Source organism: Catharus ustulatus, chromosome 7, assembly GCF_009819885.2.
Source record: "Catharus ustulatus isolate bCatUst1 chromosome 7, bCatUst1.pri.v2, whole genome shotgun sequence".
Classification (NCBI taxonomy): domain Eukaryota; kingdom Metazoa; phylum Chordata; class Aves; order Passeriformes; family Turdidae; genus Catharus; species Catharus ustulatus.
This window is the reverse complement of record NC_046227.1, coordinates 24,562,459-24,585,712: the sequence shown is the minus strand read 5'-3', so window position 1 is coordinate 24,585,712 and position 23,254 is coordinate 24,562,459. Positions and strand designations below refer to the sequence as shown.

The 23,254-nt window shown below is 40.4% G+C and overlaps 1 protein-coding gene across 3 annotated transcripts in view; it reads right to left on the bottom strand.

Moving 5' to 3' along the window:
* The window catches only part of MAP3K2 (mitogen-activated protein kinase kinase kinase 2), a 52,141-nt gene that overhangs the window by 13,772 nt on the left and 15,115 nt on the right, over positions 1-23,254 (bottom strand). Inside the window, exons 2-11 of one of the 3 annotated variants that reach the window (XM_033064758.2) lie at positions 17,901-17,970; positions 15,486-15,604; positions 13,845-13,885; positions 11,273-11,372; positions 9,374-9,487; positions 8,664-8,763; positions 7,626-7,756; positions 5,588-5,667; positions 3,666-3,733; positions 687-782 (exon numbers count right to left, since the gene is read on the bottom strand). In XM_033064758.2, coding sequence (XP_032920649.1) covers positions 687-782; positions 3,666-3,733; positions 5,588-5,667; positions 7,626-7,756; positions 8,664-8,763; positions 9,374-9,487; positions 11,273-11,372; positions 13,845-13,885; positions 15,486-15,604; positions 17,901-17,904 — 853 coding nt within the window. In that variant the 5' untranslated portion in view covers positions 17,905-17,970. Of the gene's footprint in view, positions 1-686; positions 783-3,665; positions 3,734-5,587; positions 5,668-7,625; positions 7,757-8,663; positions 8,764-9,373; positions 9,488-11,272; positions 11,373-13,844; positions 13,886-15,485; positions 15,605-17,900; positions 18,325-23,254 lie in introns of those variants that run through there. The other 2 variants (XM_033064760.2, XM_042779451.1) reach the window with 2 other exon arrangements.

Genomic DNA, 23,254 nt, shown 5'->3' with positions numbered 1-23,254 from the left:
TAATTCCATTTATTGCTGTGCTCATTCCACACTGCAAGTGAAGCCATCTGGTTTTGGGAGACATTTCTTCTTAACACTTCTCAACTAGCACTTGACACACCCTTAAGTATGAAAATCCTTCAGCTGCTCCTCTCTACTTCCTTTAGAAATTTAACACATGTTAAATTTATATCAATGGTAGTACTGTCCAAACCAGTTTTGTGGACACATTAGCAGGTGCTGCCTTGCATTCCAACAATTTATTTCATCAGCTAATTCTCAGTTTATATCACTGCTCTAAAGTTTATTTACTCTTTTAATGTAAGAAGCTGTTAACAGGAACTCCACTGTACCTGGGATTTCTTAAAGCTAAACAAGACATTACAAACTGACATACCTACTTTAGCTAGAAAAGGGTCACAAAGGTAAAAAATTTATACTGTATGACTCATGTGTGGCCAAAGACAGCAAACATTTCCACAGTTGTGTGTATGAGTAAGGAATTCTGTAATCCATAAATTTACCAGAGATAAAACGGCTCTGAGGTTCTATCAATCATTAGAAGCTTAGCAAGTGAGTTTGGGGAAAGAATTTAAGCTTTCAATTTCTTCAACATTTTCATTTAATTCATTAAGATCTTACAATTTTATCCACATTTTCAGATGAGAAAAAGAGACTAATAAAACTGTTGCAGTGTTCATACTTACCATCATTGTAGTCTTGTTGATGATATGAAATATGATATCTTCTGGGATAAGTCCCCCCCTTTCCAAATTTCTCAAATATTGGGATATCATACTCTACTAGAAAATAAAAGGATTCATTTCAAAATTTTAAATGTGACAAAAGCATGTTAACTTAATCACTTTGGCAATACAAACTTAAAACGAGTGAACATATCAGAGGATATGAAGGGTTGAAGCATCAGAGCAAAATGAGATTTATAGAACAAAATCACTTAACTCACAAGAACTAAAAGGACTTCAGTCAAAAGTCCCAAAGGATCAAGAATTCAACAGCTCAAGTGGTTTGTAACCTCCTGCTTAAAAGAATGTTGGAGGACTGCAGTATGCCTGATTACACCAGTTTTAAAAATACTTTCTAGAGGAGAAACTATTCCAAAGGATATAATTTAAAGTTGTACAAATATTAAAAACTGGTGAATGAGTCAACACAGCTTGAATTACTAAAAGACATTCAACAGATCCTTTTTTAAAAGTTATTGAGGAGGAAAAGTATAAGATAAGGGACAAATAGTTGGTTAGAAAATAATTACACAAGAAAGGAGGAAACAGTCAACAGTCCACAGGAATCTGGGCTAAAACTCATGCAGTTCAATTATCCATGAATTCTCTATAGAGAACAGGGAACAGTGAGGTGACAAAATCACTTTGAGAAATAAAACCAACAGAATAGGGATGGTCCTTAAGAGTCTACATGATTGAATAGTAAAGTTGCAGATGAAATTCAGAATAGGCTTCTATAAAGGTTTGTGATAGAGACTTCCAAAAAAGCAGCAGCTGAACTCTTTGTATTACCCGAGAAGAAAATTAAATGCTGTAACATACACCGAACAAAGTTTTGGTCTACTCCATTTCAAAGAATTCAGTAAAACTGGAAAATATTCAGAAGTACAGAGATGATCAAAGATACAAAATTGCTTTTCCATAAGGAATGTAGGTCTCCATACACTAGAAAAGCAGCAGTTCAAAGTGAGCAAAGAGGTCCATAAAAAACCCAAACCAAACAAATCCACTGGAAAAACAGTAACAGAAAAAAACCCAAGTCTTAAAAAAAGTCACAAAGCACGTACTTCTTCATAAAACACAATAAATTGCACAACTTTCTGTTGCAACCTACAGCTGATGATGAGAAAGTTTATACAAGTTGAAATAGGGACAAGAAAAATTGGTGGAAGAAAAAAAGAAAAAAAGCTATCAAATCACAGAAAAACATCTTGCATTTACAGAGCCCTTGAGCAATACATGAATAGGAATATATTTGGAGAGAGGAACACTACACACTCCTCTGCAGAAGTACTGGTTATGGCAGAAGAAAAGACTATGCCAGATGGACATTTTTTTCTGCTGCTGTTAAACATCAAATCATGAGAATAAATATTGAACATAGAATTAATGATTGCTGTCTCTTCCACTGTTAACATATCAGAATATGCCATGGGAAAAAACCCCAACAAACCCCCTTAAAAAATACTGCAAGATGATCTTATTAGAAAGTAACTGTAATGAACACAAACTAGATTAGGATTATACATAAGGCAAAGTAATTTCTGACATTTCCAACTCTTTTGGCACTTATCTGTACTACCCAAATGCTTCTTACAGTTTGAGTTTTATTTTTATTTAAAAGTGGTGCAATCTGTTAAGCACTCAAGAATTCTAAAAAGAAAAAACTCACCATCACACATTTATCTGGATAAAGCTTCAAAATCAAAATAAAAAGAAGCCTCAAAACTGCCACAGACTGAAGAAACACAAAGCCCTTTTGATTTACTGGAAACTAATTACTGTTCAACAGAAAAGTTTTGTAGTGAGACATGACTGTGAGAAGACATTTCAGAACACTTTTAACGTTACCCACTACACTTTGTAGCCTGAACCCTGCACAATAATTTGGACTCGCGCCAGAGTATTGTATGGAAAAACACTACTGGTGATGATTAATTTATAGGCACAGCACACAGACCTCCATCCTTTCACTTTGCAGTGCTTTCAATCACAGAAGTCACGAGCACTTCAAAGGGATTCTTATGTCACATAGAAGAAAACAAAGGCTCTCCATGGTGTGGTTTTGGCTGGAATAGAGTTAATTTTCTTCATAGTGGCTCTTATGGTGCTACATTTTAGATCTGTGGTCAGAACGTTGTTGATAACGTATTTTAGTTATTGCTTCACACTGTCCTGCCAGTTGGTAGAGTGGGCTGGGAGGTACAAGAAGTTGGGAAGGAAAACACCTGGGACAACTGGCCCCAGCTGACTCAAGGGATATCCCATACTATCTGAGGTTTTGCTCTGAAACAAAAGCTGGGAGAAAGACAGAGGAACAGAGGACATTCATAGGGATGGCACCAGTCTTCCCAGGTCACCGCTAGGAATGAAGAAGCCCTGCTTTCCTGTAAATAGCTGAACACCTGCCTGCTGATGGGAAGGGGTGTTAATTCATTGTTTGGTTTCACTTGTGTGTGCAGTTTTTGCTGTACTATTAAACTGCCTTTATTTTAACTCATGCATTTTCTTATTTTTCCCCTTGGATTCTCTCCTCAGTCTCACATGGGAGAGTGAGTGAGAAGCTGTGTGGGGCTGCTCAAATGGCACCACCTCCAAATTAAATAAATTAACCACAGTTATACACCAACTTAGAGACATATATCACAGTCCAATCTAACTAAGTGTTGCATGCCCCTATGCACTGCAACATTTGTTCTTGGTACAGAGGCAGACAGTTATACTACACTCACTAGGAGTCACACAGTCTGGAAGAAACATGAAATCTCTTGTATTTCCATGGTATATTTCACTGTGTGCATTTGGTGTTGCTTTGCTTTCTTCTACCATTTTGTTTGTGCAATACAATACTTCTCCAATGTGAACATCCCTTCTAAGTCCTATTATTTGCAAGAGGAGCAGTTCTGGAAAGTTAGTGTATCTCCAGTGATTTTTGCCTACCTGAGAATTCCTGATGATTATCTGGATAGCTCTGTGCTCTTGGCATCCGAGACTTGGGATAGTTGTCCCTGGAATTGAAAAAACAGAATCTAAAAACTACTGTTAATCTAGACTTAAGCTTACTGTCCTCTTACTGATGAAAAGCCACGGCTATACAGGTTGCTGCACTGGTTTACAAAGGTGGAACAATTCTGAAACTCAGTTCTAGTAGGTAACTGTAACAATTGAGGATCAGTAACAATGGAAAAGCTTGCTTATTGAGCTTAACGTAGGTAAGAAAGCAACAGACTCTGTTAATGAGCAATGATATTAGTAAAACATGAATTACCACAAGTACAGCCACAAAGGAACACTGTTATATTTAACACCTTTATGGCTAAACACAAAGGTTTACAGACTGGCAAAATCGGTTATACAGACTACAAAAACTCTTGAGGAAATTTAACCAAAGAAATGTAGAACCTTTTAATGAGAAAAAACGTTTCCACTTCTCTCCATGAAAGTCATAGGATTAAGAGAGTGATTTTATTGAGTTATAGAATGATGAAAAATTTTTTGGTTCTTACATGATCACATTGTTTCTTACCTACAGTTGGTATGTAACTCCCAGCCACCAAAAGGAATGGATGGGATTGCCAGTCAGAGCAATCGATAACAGTTTATTTCCATAAACATACCAAAACAGTATCCTCCTTTTTCTGGTAAGAATTTCTCTAATGGGTAACAGAAGCTAAATGGAGACACAAAACCTACATCTTTGTAGGAAATGTTTAAACGGAAAAAAAAAAAAAAAGGAAAACAAACTAAGTAGAGGTGACAAATTAAGTAAATAAAAACAACCAAAAGAAGTTTTGATAAAGAAATATGAGTTGCATTAAATTTGTTTTATTTCCACCTCTTCCACTCACACTCCTACCCCACATAAATCCTAAATTTGGCAATTAGGTAAAATTTCTCTTCTACGGAGCTACATTAAACATTAAATGTCTATGTATAACCTACCACACTAAAAATCACAAAATACTTTTCAAGCCTATTGTCTTGCTTGTGAAATGCAGACTCATTAAACTCAAAACTGTATTTGTTAGACCAAATCTACTTGTGTTCTCAAACCACATATTCTCAAATGAAATAGTACTGCTGAATAATACAGTTCTGATTAATTGCCACAGGCAGTGACCTCTAGCTCTTCAAATAAATAAAATATTTTATTAGCAGGGGTTTTTTTGTTTCACAGTTTGAAAGAACAAAGAGCAAATCTGCACATTAAACCCAAGGTTATTTGCCTGACCACCATAAACCAGACAGGAATATGTTCTGCTTGACTTGGCTGGTGGACAATGACCCCCACAAAACACAGGAGTCTCCTCAGAGGTCAACCCAAAATGACCTCCCACAGCACACACTGCCTCCTGCTGACTGGTGGGCTTTAAGAAGAAAAATAAGTTGAAATTTTGCAAAAGGAACAAGGGGAGAGGGATAGACAGTAATTACAAAGGGAAGGATGGGATTGCCTGTGAATGGTTCTACCCTCCTTCTTGAATTGCTTTGGTAAAGGAAAGCCTACTTCACATGGCAGTGCCTAGGAACTGTAAATTTAATGGAATGGCTCACTGCCAGGGAATATACACCACACATATGAAAAGATCTAGTAACATTTAGTAAAAACCTTCAGTACATTTTTGTAGGACCTAAAATCTAAATTTTTGTGGTTTAAATATGAATTATTTTTAAAAAAAGCTACAGTATTTTCCATGTATTAATAAGCAATTAAGTTACTATAAGCTTTTAGAAACATTCTATAACATACAAAGGAATTTCTGGAAGTACTGTCACTCTACAGGAGTTGTATTTTACAACTGAGACATTATGCAATCTAATAAAGATAAATAATTTAATTAATGAATGAAAATAACTTTTACCCATCTAACGGGCTGTCAAGCGAGGGACAGCTTCCTGAGCCAGAGTTTTCAGGACTGCTCAAAGACAATGGATCCAGCATCTAATAAATAACAAACAGAGGAAGATCAACAAGTTCAAGGGTTTGGTTTTTTTCCAATTTTTTTTTTCTAAATAGTTAATGGTTCTGCTATAAAACAGCTAATAAGAAACAAATTCAAAGTAGGTAAGAACTGGTAAAAACAGTGGAAAAGCAGCTCTTCTGATGCCTTAAAATAAGCTCCTTCCTAAAATGAAGTTTGTTTTGGCATATTGTATAACATCTATTATTTTATATGAATTGGATGCCAGTCTTTTGCTGTAAATTAAGCAGTTACCTCTCCAGTTTTTATGGTCTGTGCTGCATCTTAAAGGTCCTGGGCACTTTGCCATGTACCAATCAAAGACTTATTAAAGAAATAGTGTCCAGAAAGTGAGCTTGCACTCTGCAAACTCAAATGCTTAAATGAACACTGTATTGAGTAGGACAATATTCACAACAGGCTCAGCATTTTTATTCCCCTTGTCTCATGCTGAACCACATTGATTACTTCTCTAACCCAATGCACTATGGCCCAGTTGGCAGTCCATGGGCTTTACCCAACCCCTCATCTGTTACAGAAAGTGGGGTCTGCTGTCAGAGTGCAAATAGCTGTGCTCAGGCAGATCAACATCAGAGCAGAGCAAAACCCTCCACTCCCAAATTCCCTTCTTGTCTTTGTTGGGCGGGCTGTGACAGCGTGGCCAACACTTGCCAAGGTGATGTGGCAGTGTAGTGGGGAGGAACAAATGGGATTTGTGACCCCACCACCCCAAACTGGCCCTTGAGGCTGCTTAGGTTGAACTAACCTGGCTGCTTAGGAAAGTAAAATTCATTAATTTAAATCTGTTGACAGCTCACACAGCAATGCATACACAACAGGTTATATATTTCTGGAATACTTAGGAGTGAATGGACATCCCAGGCTTCAGGGATCATCTGTCTGTCTGACCAGTCAATGACCAGAATTACTTTGCCCAGGCCAAAAGTAACTATTTCACTGGAATGAATCCAGACCTGGGCTGGATCTGACCACATCGCTATGATAATGAATAGCTCTGGTCTGGAAAGTAGGAGATTCAGTCTCTATTCTCAGCTCAGTCATTAAAATTGTGCAATAAATTGTACTATCCCTTTGCTTTATCATCTGTCTCTCATTTAGTCAGCTCATAAAAACTGTTGCCTCTTGCCATTTGTAAATACACTGCCAATGTCAACAACAACTTGAACTGATTTGTGTATGCAGCATTATTTTTCTTTCCTCCTTGAAACATCTTTCTCCATTGCCAATTCTGTGAGCAGTTACATTCCTCCTTCTTTTCCTGCTGTTTTGAAGGGCAATTTTTATATTCAGAGAGCTGGATTTGTATTTTTGCTAAGTGTGCTGATATCCTACAGTGATATCATGCAGGTAAGAAGAAAAAAAAAACAACATACATTTGTGATTGTTACACACCAAAAAAGTGAATTTGGGAACTCTTTCAGAGCTTATTTATGCCAGGCCTACTGCCATCCCCTTGCCTCTACCCCAACATAGTACCAAAGAACCCACAAGGATCATTGAGTCCAACTCTTAAGTATCATCTGAGTCCAAACAATTCTGATAGATCCAAACTCCTTCCTAAAATCTCCTTTTCATTACCTGGAAAAGTTGTAAAGCTGGTCCTGCTTACATATTATTCTCAGTAAAATAAAGGGGCTTGTGCTTTCTAATGGAGACATCTCTGCTGTTACTTGTATCACTATCTCACTCAGATATCTTTCTCCTTGTAACAGTATATTTAAAAAATTGAAGAGACAGAGGAGAAAAAAGCCAACCAGGTTCTGCAAGACTTAACAGCACAATTATTTCAACCTTATGTCACCAATTAAGTTTCATAGTTATCATCAATTTTTTTGCTGTTCTTCCTAATAATTCCAGATCCTTCTTGAACAGCAGTATTTCAAAAATAAAACTTTAATTTCAATAATCACAGACATACCTGATCCATACTTTCTGGAATGAATTCACCCTCACTGTTGATACTGGTGAAGGACCCATTTCGAGCCACCTGATGCAGCTCATCTGGAATGTATCCTGGAGGAGGTGAACTCCTATCACGGGTATTAGAACCTTTTGAAAGAAAAGGGCCAGTCAGAATCTCTCCAGTAACCCAGAATTCAAGGGTTTTATTCAAAGGTTTCACAGGCACTGAGTCTGCCTGGATCACTTCCTGCTTTAGGAAACCCCTAGATGCCTGTACAATACAAGACTTAAGTATTGCATTAAAATCTGCAATCCAGAAATTACAAAAAAAAATTGGGGCAGAGTTGCTTCAATGACATTAAAGAGAATTTTCATTATACAGGAACAGAAATAAAATTTGCCCACACATCTAGCTAGGTAAATTCCTTCTTTTGAACAAAATCAAATTCAAACCCTTCTACCCATGTCAACTAATCCTTTACAACTCTTGAGAATTTCAGTTTTTCTGTGTTGAATATTAAGTCTGTAAGAACATAAACACATATATTAAAAATAAATGCATAATAGTTTAATTAAATTGTCTGGGAAATTACTCATTATGCTCTCTAGTTTCATAATTAAATTTCAAAGTTAACATCATCCAACTTAAAAACATGAATAAGCAAAAAGGTTACATCAGTCTCAACATCAGTATCTTACACAGATGCTCAAACAGTAAAAAAACTTCCTAAACTCAGCAAGGAAACACATTGCCATATAAGTATATTTTTCAGTAGCTAATTCCTGTATCAGAAAATAAAGGGGAGTACTAACATCAGCTTTTCAAGTTACCCAAAAATAACACTACATACACTCATTTGTGGGGCTTTTTTGATAATTTTCTGTATTATATATATTTAAAACACATTAGTCTTAATACTCAAAATCCCCCAATGCAAATTCTATAGTAGTCATTGATGAGTAGAAGAGACAGACTGTTGAGAGCAACATTTTCATTAAGAGAATACTACAAAAGACATTTTTACAGTTAAAGCCATTGAAATGTGCAGCTTACCTATTACAGACAGTCGCCTTTTTCTGTCTGTCACACCAAACACTGTATTATCTAAATCTTCCAGTGAGGGCAAGGGTTCCACGTTATTTACACTGGGTGACTGAAAATGCATAAGTATTACAAGCTGCAGTTATTACTTTACATTCCTGACAATGAAAACACTTTGTAAACTTTATAGGCTTTGTGCAGTACGTTCCATTTTTTAAGCAGTCAAAAAAGTAGCCTGCCAATTTACATCACAATTCATCTATTTTAGTAGCTTATTCTTAGTCTTTAAAATTCATTTTCAATATGCACCAGTATACAAATCCTAGGAGTATCAATGCCATGATTTGTTAGATAATACCAAAATATCCCAGCATTTAGTCTATAGACCATTAGTCTTTGCTACAACAAATATTGAACTTCCCACATACAACTTAAAGAATAGTTTCAAATAACTACCATTACTTAAATTCTGTATGCTCTTTTCATATCATTCTACTAAGGCTCACTTTTCTACCACTGTAGGATAGACAAATCAAAAGACAGGAACAGGATCTAGGAAAGAGTTAAAACTGAGTCAGTACAAAAGGCTAATGGATGCTTAAAGTAAAATGAAGAAGCAATCAGTATCATATTCAATTGGGAAAAAGCGATCTTTAAGAAAAGATACAAATTTTGCTTCATTATGAAAATTGAGGAAAAATATTTAGCATATCTACTCATACCTGTGTATTTCCATGTATTACAAGCAGTATCTTGAGACTCTTCATATGTACACTACGGTCAAGTAGTTCAACAGCTTTGTCCAGGTCATCTTGTGTGGTTAATGGAATTACAAGCTACAGAAAAAGGGGGAGGGGGAAAAAAAAGTCAAACAAGACACAAGCAAGAAATGAGGAACTCAAGTGCAGAGGACAAACAGAATCTTTCCTTTCATAGTAAACAACTTGAAAATAAACCTTATTAAATGATCCCTTAAGTAAGTATTAAAAAGTCTGGAGTTCAACTTTAACTCTTCCTTCAGATTCCCCTACTAAGTGGAACAAGTCTTCACAAGAAGCAACCATTTCGCATATATAGAACTTAAATATCCAAAAGTTTCAGCAAAATTGGTACTATTGGGTCAGTGCCTAAATTAACACAAGTCTGTAAACTTAAGTCCTATTTCATAGAGCATAAAGCAGATTTTTGTATCTCAAATATTACAAACATGCTTGTTTAAAGTTGCATCACTAATAGAATTTCTCCACTGAAAAACAGCATTGGTTAAGGAAGATGTGATCCATGTGCAACAGCTCTAGCCCTCACTAGAATCTTACTGGGACCTAATTAACTAGCATTAACTTGGCATACACATTATCTTTAGAACAGAAAACTATGCCATTAATAGGCAACAGAGATCTGAATTCTATAACAATTAAAATTGGGCTTGTGTTTCAGGATTGTAAATTACAGCTTCTGCTTGTAACAAAGGAAAAACAGAATACATATTTTTAAATCTATTCTACCTGTAAATAGACTCAATGATGCTTAAATAAAATACCAGTCAAAATACAGTATTTTTATACAAAAAGAGATGGGACTGAGGAGGAAGATCTTGATATAACGAAGTGTATGCTTCTTTGTTAAATTGCAATTTTAATGCCAGTGACACATTATCACCATCACATTTCAGAAAGGTGATGGCATGATTTGCCAACTAGTGCATAAGGTAGGAAGAGAAAGCCTAGTAAAATGCCTAAAAATCTACCAGTGGAAGGAGCTGAGGCTAAAGTATTATGAAGGGTCGTTTCACCTGACCTTCCTAAACTACAAAAACCTTCTGTTGGAATTCTTCATTTTGAGGATCAGTTTCACAGAAGTGCCTGGTAATGTAGTGAGTAACCAACAAAGAGCAATCACTGGCATTTTCATCTGCAAAGATGCAGAGTAGATACAGTAGTTCCATTGTGTTTAACCAAGGAGATGAATAAGCCTTCATGCACTGTGCTGACTCAAGGCAAAAGCCAGATGTAACCCCTAAGAATGGATCCTGCATCTGTAAATACGTTTGCTATTAATAATTCCATCCTTACTTCCAAAGGAAAACCAGAACATTGATCAGGCATAAGTGGCTTGACAGTGCTGGCCCTGTTACCAAGAAATCTTTGGGAACCAGACACTTTAGAGGAGCAACAGTTAAGCCTAGTTTTCCACAGTATCTAAATGCAGTATTCTAGCAACTACCTACCAAGATCAATCCTTAAAGAAAATTATCGACAAGAAAGGAGAAATGCTATTTCAAATTCACAAATATGACAGCGCTCAAAGAGGTAAAGAATTTCCCAGGGTCACACAACAGGACTGTGGCAGATCAAGAAGACAATTTATCCATTTCTCAACAAATCAGAGTCATCATTATGATATAACATTACTCATGAAGCATTTTATGCATTTCCTGCCTATCCTAATTCGGACAAGACTTCCTTTTTTGAGAAAACACACACACACACACATTAGAAATCTGGGGTTTTGACACAGGAGTAAGTTTGGCCACAGAAGTGGCTCCCACTCCTTACAAGAGCAAATTTCAGCCTTAAAATGATCAATGTCCAAGCAAGAACTTAGAGGATTCAGAATATTACCTCATTATTGCTGTAATGTAAATCCATAGTCTGTCCAAAAGCAACTTTCGCTTTAGCTGCAAGATCTTCAAGTTTAACAGGTCTTGGTAATTGCAGGATTCTGAAACACAATTTAAGTTATAAATAATTTCTGTCCATTACTTATGAAAATCTAGAAACTCATTAACTAAGAACTATCTCAGAACTAAATTTATTACTAAAAAGACTGTAAGAGGCTATACTTTATTCCCTGTCCTCCATATTTTGAGACTTCCAAAAAAGAAAGAAAAGCAATGAAAAATCTAAAGGATAATCAGATACAGAATTAGATCTCATTGTAACTATTTTACTTGCTTAATGCTTTGCAAGCTTTCATTTCAGAAGAAAATTCTTAGAAACTTCTACATTTTTCCACTTTAGAAAACTAAGACAATGGAGTACTATAGGCTGACAAGCATAAGCATCAGAAAGGAATTACTCCTGCAGTCCCCATGTTTTGGAAATCCAAAAGGCTATCTTACCTGAGGAAGGTAACTAAATGTCACCATCTTTACCATAATGAACTACACACTCAAACTGCCCAGTCCATCACTAACTGTGCTTCAAGTGTGCTCCTGTAAGAATGGTGCAGTTGTAGGTCAACAACTTAGATTTTCTTTTAACTCTATGTCCTAGCAAACCGATTATCCCCAACTGCCTACAACTAATCTTTTACTATAGAAAACCATTTTAATTTTCGAGATACAACACCATTAAACAAAAAAGAGCTTCCATCACTAATATTTTTAGCGACTAAGCTATTAAGGTATGTTCAATTCACATTCAATGAAGAAAGAACACTCAAATTCTGTCAAGTGGAAAAGTTAGGAGAGGGTACCTGTCCCTTTCATCAGTAGTTCAGTTAGCAGTATAGTGGTTTGGGGGACAATTTCTCTCACTGAAATTAGGCTAGAAACTACACCACTTCCAATCAAGAATTATTTTTTAAAAAATAAAATTTATTTTAAAAAATACCTTAAAAAAACAAACAAACCAACCCCCCAGAAAACCAACAAACCAATTCTCACTGTAGTTAACAATTTGGGCAGCAAGCCTGCAACTCTACCCATCACACTACATGCTCCTTGGAACAAAGAGCCACATTCACCACTGAAAATGAGTCTGGAATCACTTCTCTTTTTCACTTCCCTTTTTAAAAACTAGTGAGAAAGAAATTGCATAATTTTTTTTTCCTGCATGATTTCTTTACTTGATCATTAGAGCTACATGCTCAGGCAAACAGAAGTATTATAACTCATGCTGAAAAATAAGCCTAGGCTGCCCAGTACCCCTGGGCAAGCAAGCTTGGGAAGTCACTTGGGACAGCTCATAACATGATTGAACATCATAACTTGGAAAGGTATCTTTCCACACACTTATTTTATGTTTGTATTAATATTGAACTGGTCAACTTAGTCCACTGTGAAACTGAAATATGATGAACTGCAAAATGCACCGTCTGTGCAAATTGGCAGCAAGTAAACATTTCTCTTTTAAATTCATGCCTCCTCTTATTTCACAAGAAATTGTTAGGTAGATGAGACTTCAATTCTCAAAACCTTCAAAAAGACTTACTCTCTCTAAATGACTTACAGAACTCAACCATTATTGATGTACTTTTACATGTGATGTTCAGAGAAGTGATAGGAAGAAGCTGAAAAATTCTGATATTTAGGGAGCACTGGTTTTTTACTGCTCCATGTAAAGAGAGGGCACATACTATAATCAGCATGGATACACACTCAACTGTTGCACATCACACTAAGGGTTGCCCAGAACTAGTATAGGTTTTATTGAAGCTGATTTTACTTAGAGAATTTGCTATTTCACTTGAGAAATAGCATGCCCAGGATATTACTTCCTTTAATTAAGTATTTTCAAAGATCTTATTCTACAATCATTTCTCTGTAGGTAGGATGAAATTTGATACTTTCAGAAAGACAGGCAAAATGAATTGTCAACAAAACAGTTCTGCAAGGAATTACACATCAAATTCTGTAACAGCTTTTGAGTAGCCATATATTCTTTAAGCAGGTACATCACCCACCTCTCATAAACAAAATGTAAATAAATTTTAACTGATTAAATGGAAACAATCTGAGTCTAATAAATTTCCCTCTTACAGCTGTCACACTGGCACCCCTGAAGTACAACCCAACCTCCTCTTCTGGGTATTACAGTAACAATAAATGATCATGCATTTTTTACACATGGTGAAGGACAAAAATTTATTTTCTGGTCTATTCAAACTTGAGATCTATTTTAATGACTTAAGTAACTATTCAAGGCTAAAAGCATCTATCTGAAGGGTAACTAAACCAAGGATACCACATTGGACATAGCTACAGTATGATATTTAGGTTTATGCATACTCAGAACCCACATTTTAAACAGTTAATTCTCTTTAAATTGTGTTCATATAAAAATTAAATTTAAGCCCAAACAACAAAAAAAACCCCTTAGAAATCTGAAACACTTCAAATCATTAACTTGAAACTTTATGACACGAGCACAACAAAACTCTATAAACAAAGAGACAAGACTATTTCCTTACCTTTTTTCACCTCGATGTTCAAATTTGACTCTAACATCGTTCTGTAACAAGAGAGATAAAAGAACCACTATTAATTTGTTATTACCTCTTTTGATGAAGCCCATGAACTCCCATTCAATACTCCTACACTAGAATTAAATTCCATACTAGTTTTCTGTCCTTTCCAATATATCAAGTATTTTAACAAGCTACTTCTGCTGAGGTACATGATAGAGGCTTAAAGAATTAAAAAACAAAGTGTTAAGAATTACTTGAACTTTTAATATAATGTCTGAAGTACAATTCATTCTTCTGTAAATAAACATAAATCTCTGTAAATATATGTTAATATTATAACAGATTTATGATCTTCAAATTTAACGTGGAACTGTTTACCAAAGAATTCTCTATCCTGAATAGGCAGATAGATTTACCAATAACATGTTTGTAACTACACTTGGCAGCTGAGTGTTCCAGGTCTAAGAAACATATCTTGTTTCATAAGCATTACCATAGAAACCCACGCATGTAATTAAGCCAGCAGTCACACAATACATTTCCCAATAACCATCTCTGCTTATATATGCAGTTACATGGAAATAACACTGCTTTACAAAAATCATAATTTTAAGAATCAAATTGTATTAGCAACTATTGCAGGGAAAACAATAATGCAGTCAACCACAAAATTAATCCAAGTAACAGTGTTTCATCTTCCAAAATCATTATCAAATGATTACTCTCAAAATCCACAAATTGAAACAGAGATAAACAAAATTTGTCTAACTTTCTATACATGGATTCTATTAAAATAATTTTGGATTTTATATGTGTGTCTAAATGTCTGAAGTCACAGCTCAGATGTGAGTTTCATGACAGTAGCAAAGCACCACTGTGTTACACACTGAACTCTCACAACTTTTAAAGCACATAAATAATTATGAATAAAAAAGAATGAATAAAAATTATGTTTACATCCAGTTTTGACAGTTTAAGAGCCAAATATATACAAATATTTTGAATTTTAAAATACGCACAAATTGAAGTTTATTGAACTGTAAATTAGGGATCAAATCAAATAAACATACAGTTAACTCAATCTGGGTAGAAGTCTATATCCTCTCCCAATCTCTCCATATAGTAGTTCAAGCCCATCAACTAAGATTTACTACTTTTCTATTTCTGTTCAGGTATCTATAGAAAAAAACCACAACTGGAAAGAACTCTTATTTCCAGCACACAAACAAGAAATTGAGGCCAAAGATGCAGTGAAAGAGTTTAAGCATATTTCTGCTGATCTACTGACATTCTTTGGTATGATATAGGTGACAACTGGGTAATCTACTAAACGTATAAAATTATTCTTTGGTATTTTAAAATAGTATATTTCCAATATAATGATAACAACAACTATAAAATCCCTTTACATATGGTGCAAATACCTCTATAATCTTCCAATGTTTTATACACTATGATCTGCTCTGAAATGCCACCATTTCATTTTGCTGCTAACGTAAGAATATGAACAAAGAAAATGGCAGCACACGTGGGAGTCTAATAGCTCATTCTGGTATGCTCACTGGTCTGGCAAGAAAAATAATTACAGAAGTCACAGCAGGATATGCCATGTTTCAGTGCATTAGTGAGGATATTGAAGATTACCTGTTTTTTAGGTGAAGATGACTTTGGTTTTCCTGTTTCTTGTTGGGGCAATACAGGACGACTGGCCTTATGAAGCACAGCCAAATCCTGCATGATTGAATTCAAAGCTTGCTGTTCATCTGCTCAGAGAAAAAGACCAGACAAGTGTAAAAAGACTGTTACTTTTGAAGGGCATTACTGTCTCATTTCACAATTACACAGGCATTAATCTAATCTAAGAGTCTGTATTACACTTCAATACATAATTGCTAAATTAAAAAAAAAAATCATTGTCACATTGTAAACATTTTTATTTTATTTATGATTAACTGCTTAAGGAAATAAACAGCTTAATCAGTAACCTCAATTCACTAACAGGTTTAAAAAAATTGAAGTCATAACAAAGATTACACTCAACTGCAGGCTGTATTAATAAGAGAAAGGGGATGCAGGGGAAAGCCTTGTCTACTTTGATTAGGACAATATCCATAGATGAGATGTTCACTAGAGATCATACTTTCCGCTCCTTTCCACAAAATAAAGAACAAAAAGCAAGTTCTTTTGAACTATTTCTGCTCTGTCCTGAACAGGTATGATCATGCCCATGAGAGGCATACATAAACCCCCACATGAACACCTCAACTGCCTGAGCGTCTGCTGATAGCCCACGGAGCATTGTAAAAATCCAAAACAAAAACCCCACAACAACAACAAAACAATAAACCAAAAATAAAACACCACAGAACTTTTCTAGGACTGAAAATATAGAGGACTTTAGGGCTTAAAGGAAGAATTCACAAGGAGAATCAGAAGCATTCAATCCAGGGGACAATTTAGGAGCAGGAATGCTACATAACTTAGGTTTCAAGTTGGCAAATATTCCTAAATCCTGACAATCTGCTGCAGCTGTGATGTCCTTATATCATGGTAGACAAGATTTGCCCAAGAACTGGGATGCTCCTTTACACAGGAAAGCACTTAGGAGCTCAAAAGCCTGTACATCCATCATTAAGATTAATTTATTTCTAATATTCTATATTAATTCCTTGCTACACCAGTAGAACTGCGCTCAGCAGTATGTAGAACACTGGATAACAAAATTTATTTCCAGAGGTGTTGACTTTGTGTCTTCATGCTCCTTCACAATGGAATATGCTTCCTGAGGAATTCATTGCTAAATGCTGTGATTTACAAAAAACTGTATTTCTGAAACATGGACCTGAGAAAAGCTCAGCATTAAAAGCAGCAAGCAAGCATCCCATGTATTCAGCAACAGTGAGAATTCCTTCACATTCTACTGAAATATAACCAAATATATTTATTGTATGAGGAAATTTTAGTATTTAAGTGTTCTAATTTAATAGATTCCTTATAGAGTAGAAAGTTGGTCTGAAAATGAGTAACTTTGATCATCACTCATGCTGTCATTATTCATAACTCTACTAAGAGATGCAAATCAATAAAAGCAAGTTTTACCAGCCATGTTTAATAGCACAACTAAAGGTGTTCTTGCAGCTCAGTTATTAATTTCTCACACTAAAACAAACTTCAAAATTTGCCACAATTAAAACAGTTGAACTATTTTATTGTGTTATGACCTACTGTAGTGCTCAGTAATGCAAAAAATAAAATAATGCTCTGGCAGTTGGTTGGAGTTTCCAGTGGTTACCAGATTGCACAATTTATACAAAAGAAACCAAAGTACTGTGGCAAAGCATCTAAAGTTGCTAAATATGACTTAATAATCATTTCTCTCACACAAAAATGTTGGAGAATATCAGAAACCTGAAGAGTGCTGTATTCCTAGATTGAGCAACTTGATTATTAAGCATAAGATTAGAAAAAAATGGCAAAACATTAAAAGATAAACAAAAGCAATACAAAAGTGTGTGGTGTGGTTGGTTGGTTTGCTGGGATGTTTTGGAGAGGGAGCACTGAGAAATTATTACAGTAACAACATTCACAATTCACAAACAACACACAACTTGAAAAATTGACATACAATTTAAAGTAATACAAATGTGCCACATAACTAGAACAAGTCCAACCATCTGCACAGAAGTGACTTTGCACTGCAATGGCACAAGGCAGTAAGATAAAACTCTTATATGCAGATTCTGTGGTTTGAATTTAATTCTAACACCCGTGACCATTTAGAGCACAGTAAGTATTGCTCAGTACCCTAATACCATGAATCTCAATTTCCTAAACTTGAATCTGTAAGTTACTGTGTAATGAGGGAAAAGTACAATGTTATAAGGAAGGAAAAAACAAACAAACTCAAAAAAACTCCAAAAGGAGTATTTTCAATATTACAAATACACGAAGCTGCTGAACACTGCCTTTCATATAGAGATGTTACATAGTGTTAAACAGCCACAGCACTTTTCCCAGGAATTGTAGTACATTTTTATGTAGGTTACACAGAAGACTTACCCATTATGGCAGTGAGTCTGAGAACTCAAACTTCAGGGAAATGGCTGCTTCATTAGCATTATTTTATCTCCTAAAACACAAAAAGCAAAAACCCCACAATTACTAAAGTTGTTGAAGCCATGTAAAACAGTAAACTTTTTATTGTTTGTGGGTAGTTTTATAAGATCTACATAGCAAACACACACACCAACTACAAATAAGCTTGTGTAAGACACACATATGAGTGGAGAAAACAGATATTGTCCCCAAAGTCTCACCAGCCTCTGAATAACATATATGATCTCTGAAGACACCAAGCCTGAACTGAATACTGTTCCAGACTAAATCTGACTTTAATCTCTACCTACACCCCCAAATGATGATTAGTAGTTTAACAGTAACACTCTACTACATGAGCTAACCACAACTCCAGATTATTAAGAACCAATTCTTTTTCTACTGGTCCCTGTATCTGGTGTTCAGAACTACATACATAAGGTTCATATCTATAAATACATATGAAACTCACAGCACAAATCAAGACTCATCAATACCTACTGATTACATGAACTAGAAAACTTCTGTCTTTTACCTATATATCAGATTAATAACCTACTACCATCTATTAACCAAGCTCCATAATAATCAAGAAGAGCTTCCACTACATAACCAGAATCCAGCTGAGCTAAAGAACACAGAAAAAAGCACATGAGAACTAAAAGAGAGCTGAAAATCTAATTGATGTGTATTGTGAGTTGCATACTCCCAAGTCTATGGACAGCTTCACAGTACCTAAAATAGCTCCCAAGTGTTGGGGGAAAAAACTCCTATCAAATGCTTTGTAAAGTATCAAAACTCCTAAGAGTGTGAAAAGTAAACCTGACCTGGGCTGCCCACAGCCTCAAGGCACAACCCCAACTTTTACTATTAATGGGGTCTTCAGCCTCCTGATGCCACCCCAGCAGGAGACAGAAAAATATTGTTCAAAAAAACCCCACCCAAAATAAAACAAACAAATGGTTCTGCTGCTCTGTAACAGAAAAGAAAACCCATGAAGAAAAAAAAAGCAGGGAATCTGTACTAATCCTCAGAGAGGAAAATGGGCTGAATTTTAACTTATTTGCTGAATGATAGTGGCCAATATTGCTCAAAATAAGGACTGTATCTTTGAACCTTGCTCCCACACAAGATGCCAGGAGATCTGATTTACTTATTGAATTGGAATTACCTTTATGGCCTTAAATATCAGAACTAACATTTCTTCCCCATGAGAGATTCTTTTCATTTTTGCATCCCTTAGAATTCAAAAAAGCAAAACATATATTAAATTACTTCCTATGCTATGTTTTTTTGTATCAGCAGTTAGCTTGAGGAATCTTCCAAAAAATTATTAACTAATGTGCTTATAAAACATCTTCCTAATTCTGTATTTGATCCAACTGTCTTAAAATGAGACCTAATGTCATCTTCATAATACGTCTGTTTTAATTAGCCATCTTAATACATTAAACATAACAATGTATTTCATGACTTTGGATTAAGTACTTCCGTAATATTTCTTTGTAAGCATTTCAAAGAAATACAATAGTTCTGTGAAGTATTTTAAATCTTCTACCACACCTGAAGAAAACAAAACCAACTTATATCGCCAAACAAAAACACCCCAGATTTTCTTCCTCAACCTAGCTGAAAAAACCCCAAAGTTGGAAGCTGAAGATATTTGAGCTTAAGGGTTCACACAAAGGCAAAAGAAAAAAACATCTCCTCCAAGTTCCTCCAGCAACTCACTCTTTAGTATTAATCTGTGATATGTCTAACCAGAACACAAGCTAGTAAGTGAGCATCCATTGATTTTCCCTTCCACTTCCTTTTTCTTCTTTAAAAGGAAAAAAACCCAACTTAAGAAAATTACAGTAATTTCACGACTATAAGGCGCACCTTTTTGACTAAATTTTTTCCCTGAACCCGGAAGTGCGCCTTATAGTCCGGTGCGCCTTATCTGAGGGACAAAGTTGCGAAATTTGCCAAACCGGAAGTGCAAGCCGCAATGGGGGGGCGGTGCCGCGGGAGCACCGTGTCGCAAGCGGGGGCGGGAGCGGGCGGCCACAGCCGGCAGGAGCCAAGAGGGGAGGGAGGCAGCCAACGCCAGTCCTGGCCTGGGCGGAACAAGGAGCTGGGTGGCGCCACCACGGGCGCTGGGGGAACGAGAAGCCGGGCGGCGCCGGTCCTGGCCCGGGCGAGGGGGAAACGAGAACCCGGGGGGCCCTGGTCCGGGCGCGGAGGGAACAAGAAGTGCGAGCCCGCAACAGCCCTGAGCAGAGCCCGCCCGGCGGCGGCATCGGAGCAGCGGCAGTGAAGCCCCTGCGGCTGCCAAAAGGCGACGCCGGCCGAGCCGCTGCGGCCACCATAAAGCGGCGGCGGCGAAGCCCCAGCGGCCGGTGGATCGCGGCATCCGGGAAGCCCCTTGCGGCCGCCGAATCGCGGCGCCACCAGAGCCCCCGCGGCCGCCGAGAAGCAGCACCACCAGAGCCCCCGCGGCTGCCGAGAAGCGGCGCCGCCGGAGCCCCTGCGGCCACCGAGAAGCGGCGCCGCCGGAGCCCCCGCGGCCACCGAATCGCGGCGGCGGCCGAGCCCCCGCGGCCGCCGAGAAGCGGCGACGGCCGAGCCCCCGCGGCCGCCGAATCGCGGTGCCGCCGGAGCCCCCGCGGCCGCCAAGAAGCGGCGGCGGGGAAGCCCCCGCGGCCGCCGAATCGCGGTGCCGCCGGAGCCCCCGCGGCCGCCGAGAAGCGGCGCCGCCGGAGCCCCCGCGGCCGCCGAGAAGCGGCGCCGCCGGAGCCCCCGCGGCCGCCGAGAAGCGGCGCCGCCGGAGCCCCCGCGGCCGCCGAGAAGCGGCGCCGCCGGAGCCCCCGCGGCCGCCGAGAAGCGGCGCCGCCGGAGCCCCCGCGGCCGCCGAGAAGCGGCGCCGCCGGAGCCCCCGCGGCCGCCGAGAAGCGGCGCCGCCGGAGCCCCCGCGGCCGCCGAGAAGCGGCGCCGCCGGAGCCCCCGCGGCCGCCGAGAAGCGGCGCCGCCGGAGCCCCCGCGGCCGCCGAGAAGCGGCGCCGCCGGAGCCCCCGCGGCCGTCGAGAAGCGGCGCCGCCGGAGCCCCCGCGGCCGCCGAGAAGCGGCGGCGGCCGAGCCCCCGCGGCCGCCGAATCGCGGCGCCGCCGGAGCCCCCGCGGCCGCCGAGAAGCGGCGGCGGCCGAGCCCCCGCGGCCGCCGAATCGCGGTGCCGCCGGAGCCCCCGCGGCCGCCGAGAAGCGGCGCCGCCGGAGCCCCCGCGGCCGCCGAGAAGCGGCGGCGGCCGAGCCCCCGCGGCCGCCGAGAAGCGGCGGCGGCCGAGCCCCCGCGGCCGCCGAGAAGCGGCGCCGCCGGAGCCCCCGCGGCCGCCGAGAAGCGGCGCCGCCGGAGCCCCCGCGGCCGCCGAGAAGCGGCGCCGCCGGAGCCCCCGCGGCCGCCGAGAAGCGGCGCCGCCGGAGCCCCCGCGGCCGCCGAGAAGCGGCGCCGCCGGAGCCCCCGCGGCCGCCGAGAAGCGGCGCCGCCGGAGCCCCCGCGGCCGCCGAGAAGCGGCGCCGCCGGAGCCCCCGCGGCCGCCGAGAAGCGGCGCCGCCGGAGCCCCCGCGGCCGCCGAATCACGGTGCCGGCGGAGCCCCCGCGGCCGCCGAGAAGCGGCGCCGGCGGAGCCCCCGCGGCCGCCGAGAAGCGGCGCCGGCGGAGCCCCCGCGGCCGCCGAGAAGACAGACGCCGTGGTGCCCACGCCACCGTGCCCCGAGAGGACGGGCGCTGGGGCGGCTGTGATGCCTTGCTGAACGGGGACAGGCGCCGGGGTGGTCGCGCAGCTGTGCCGAACGGGGATAGGTACCGAGACAGCTGCGCCGCCTTGCCGAGCAGGGACAGGCGGCCGGGAGGCTGCACCGCCGTGCTGAGCAGGGGACAGGCGCTGGGGCGGCCGCACTGCCGTGCCCGGAGGGGACAGACGCCATGGCGCCCACGCCACCGTGCCCCGAGAGGACGGGCGCTGGGGCGGTTGCACCGCCGAGCCGAGCGGGGAAGGGCGAAAGGGTGGACGCGCCGCCTTGCCAAGTGGGGACAGGCGCTGGGGCGGCCGCACTGCCGTGCCCGGAGAGGACAGACGCCATGGCGCCCACGCCACCGTGCCCCGAGAGGACGGGCGCCAGGGAGGCTGTGCCGCCGAGCCAAGCGGGGACGGGCGCTGGGGCGGCTGCGCTGCCTTGCCGAGCGGGGACAGGCGCAGGGGTGGCTCCGCGGAGCCTCGAGGGGGAACAGCACGGCAGGAGCGTCAAGCCAAGCGAAGGAACGGCACGGCAGGAGCACCGAGCCGAGCGAGGGAACGGCACAGTGGCTCCGCAGAGCCGCGAGGGGAAACAGCATCGCGGCAGCACGGAGCCGTGAGGAAGAGGCGGCCCCGCGGCTGCGCCAAGCCACGCCTGCCGGCACCAGGGGCAGGCGGGAGTGCCAGGGCCCACTGCACGAGGAGGGCGCCTGGGGCTGCCTTTGAAAGCCTACACTCTGTGAAAAATGTTTCTAAATTGTGCTCCTTCCAGTAAACTCCACGATCTCGGGTTTCCGTTACTAATTCGTTACTTTGTTGCGCATGGTTCGTATCTTTGCGGCAAAAAAAAAGTGCGCCTTATACTCCGGTGCGCCTTATCTGATCTACAAAGTTGCAAATTTTGCCGACTCCCGGGGGGTGCGCCTTATAGTCCGGTGCGCCTTATGGTCGTGAAATTACTGTAAATTTATCTAATAACTTTTTTCTTATTTTATCTTTCCTTTAAACCAAAATTCTCTGTTCAAATATGAAGTATAATCAGTCACCTCAACAACTTTAGTGTTAGCATTTAACATTACTCTAAAAATAAGCTAACAACATTAAAATTTCAATTAAAAACATGACTCAGACCCAATTTCATTAAGACATTTATAAATTCACCTTGTGAAAAAAAATACTTCTGTTTTTAACTGATCAGTTTCACAATGGGTTATAACAACAGGGTGGTTGTGGAGAGTGAAAATGAGATAATAAAAATCAACATTTTTCAAACAAGTATATATAAATTCAGTAGAAAGCTAAAAAAGCATACCCTAATACCTGGCTGCAAAGCAACATTAGTATAACACACACACAAGTGTAGATTACAATCCAAGACAAAAAAAAAGGAAGCAAAACAAAAAAATTGAAACTCTGAGAAAGACTCGGGAGAAGCAAAGGCTGCGAACACAAAGAGCAGATGCAAAGGTAGAATAAAATTATGTCAAGGTCTTGCAGAGAGACACAAGCAGCCTGAATTTGAATGTAATTAAAGAAGGGATGACAG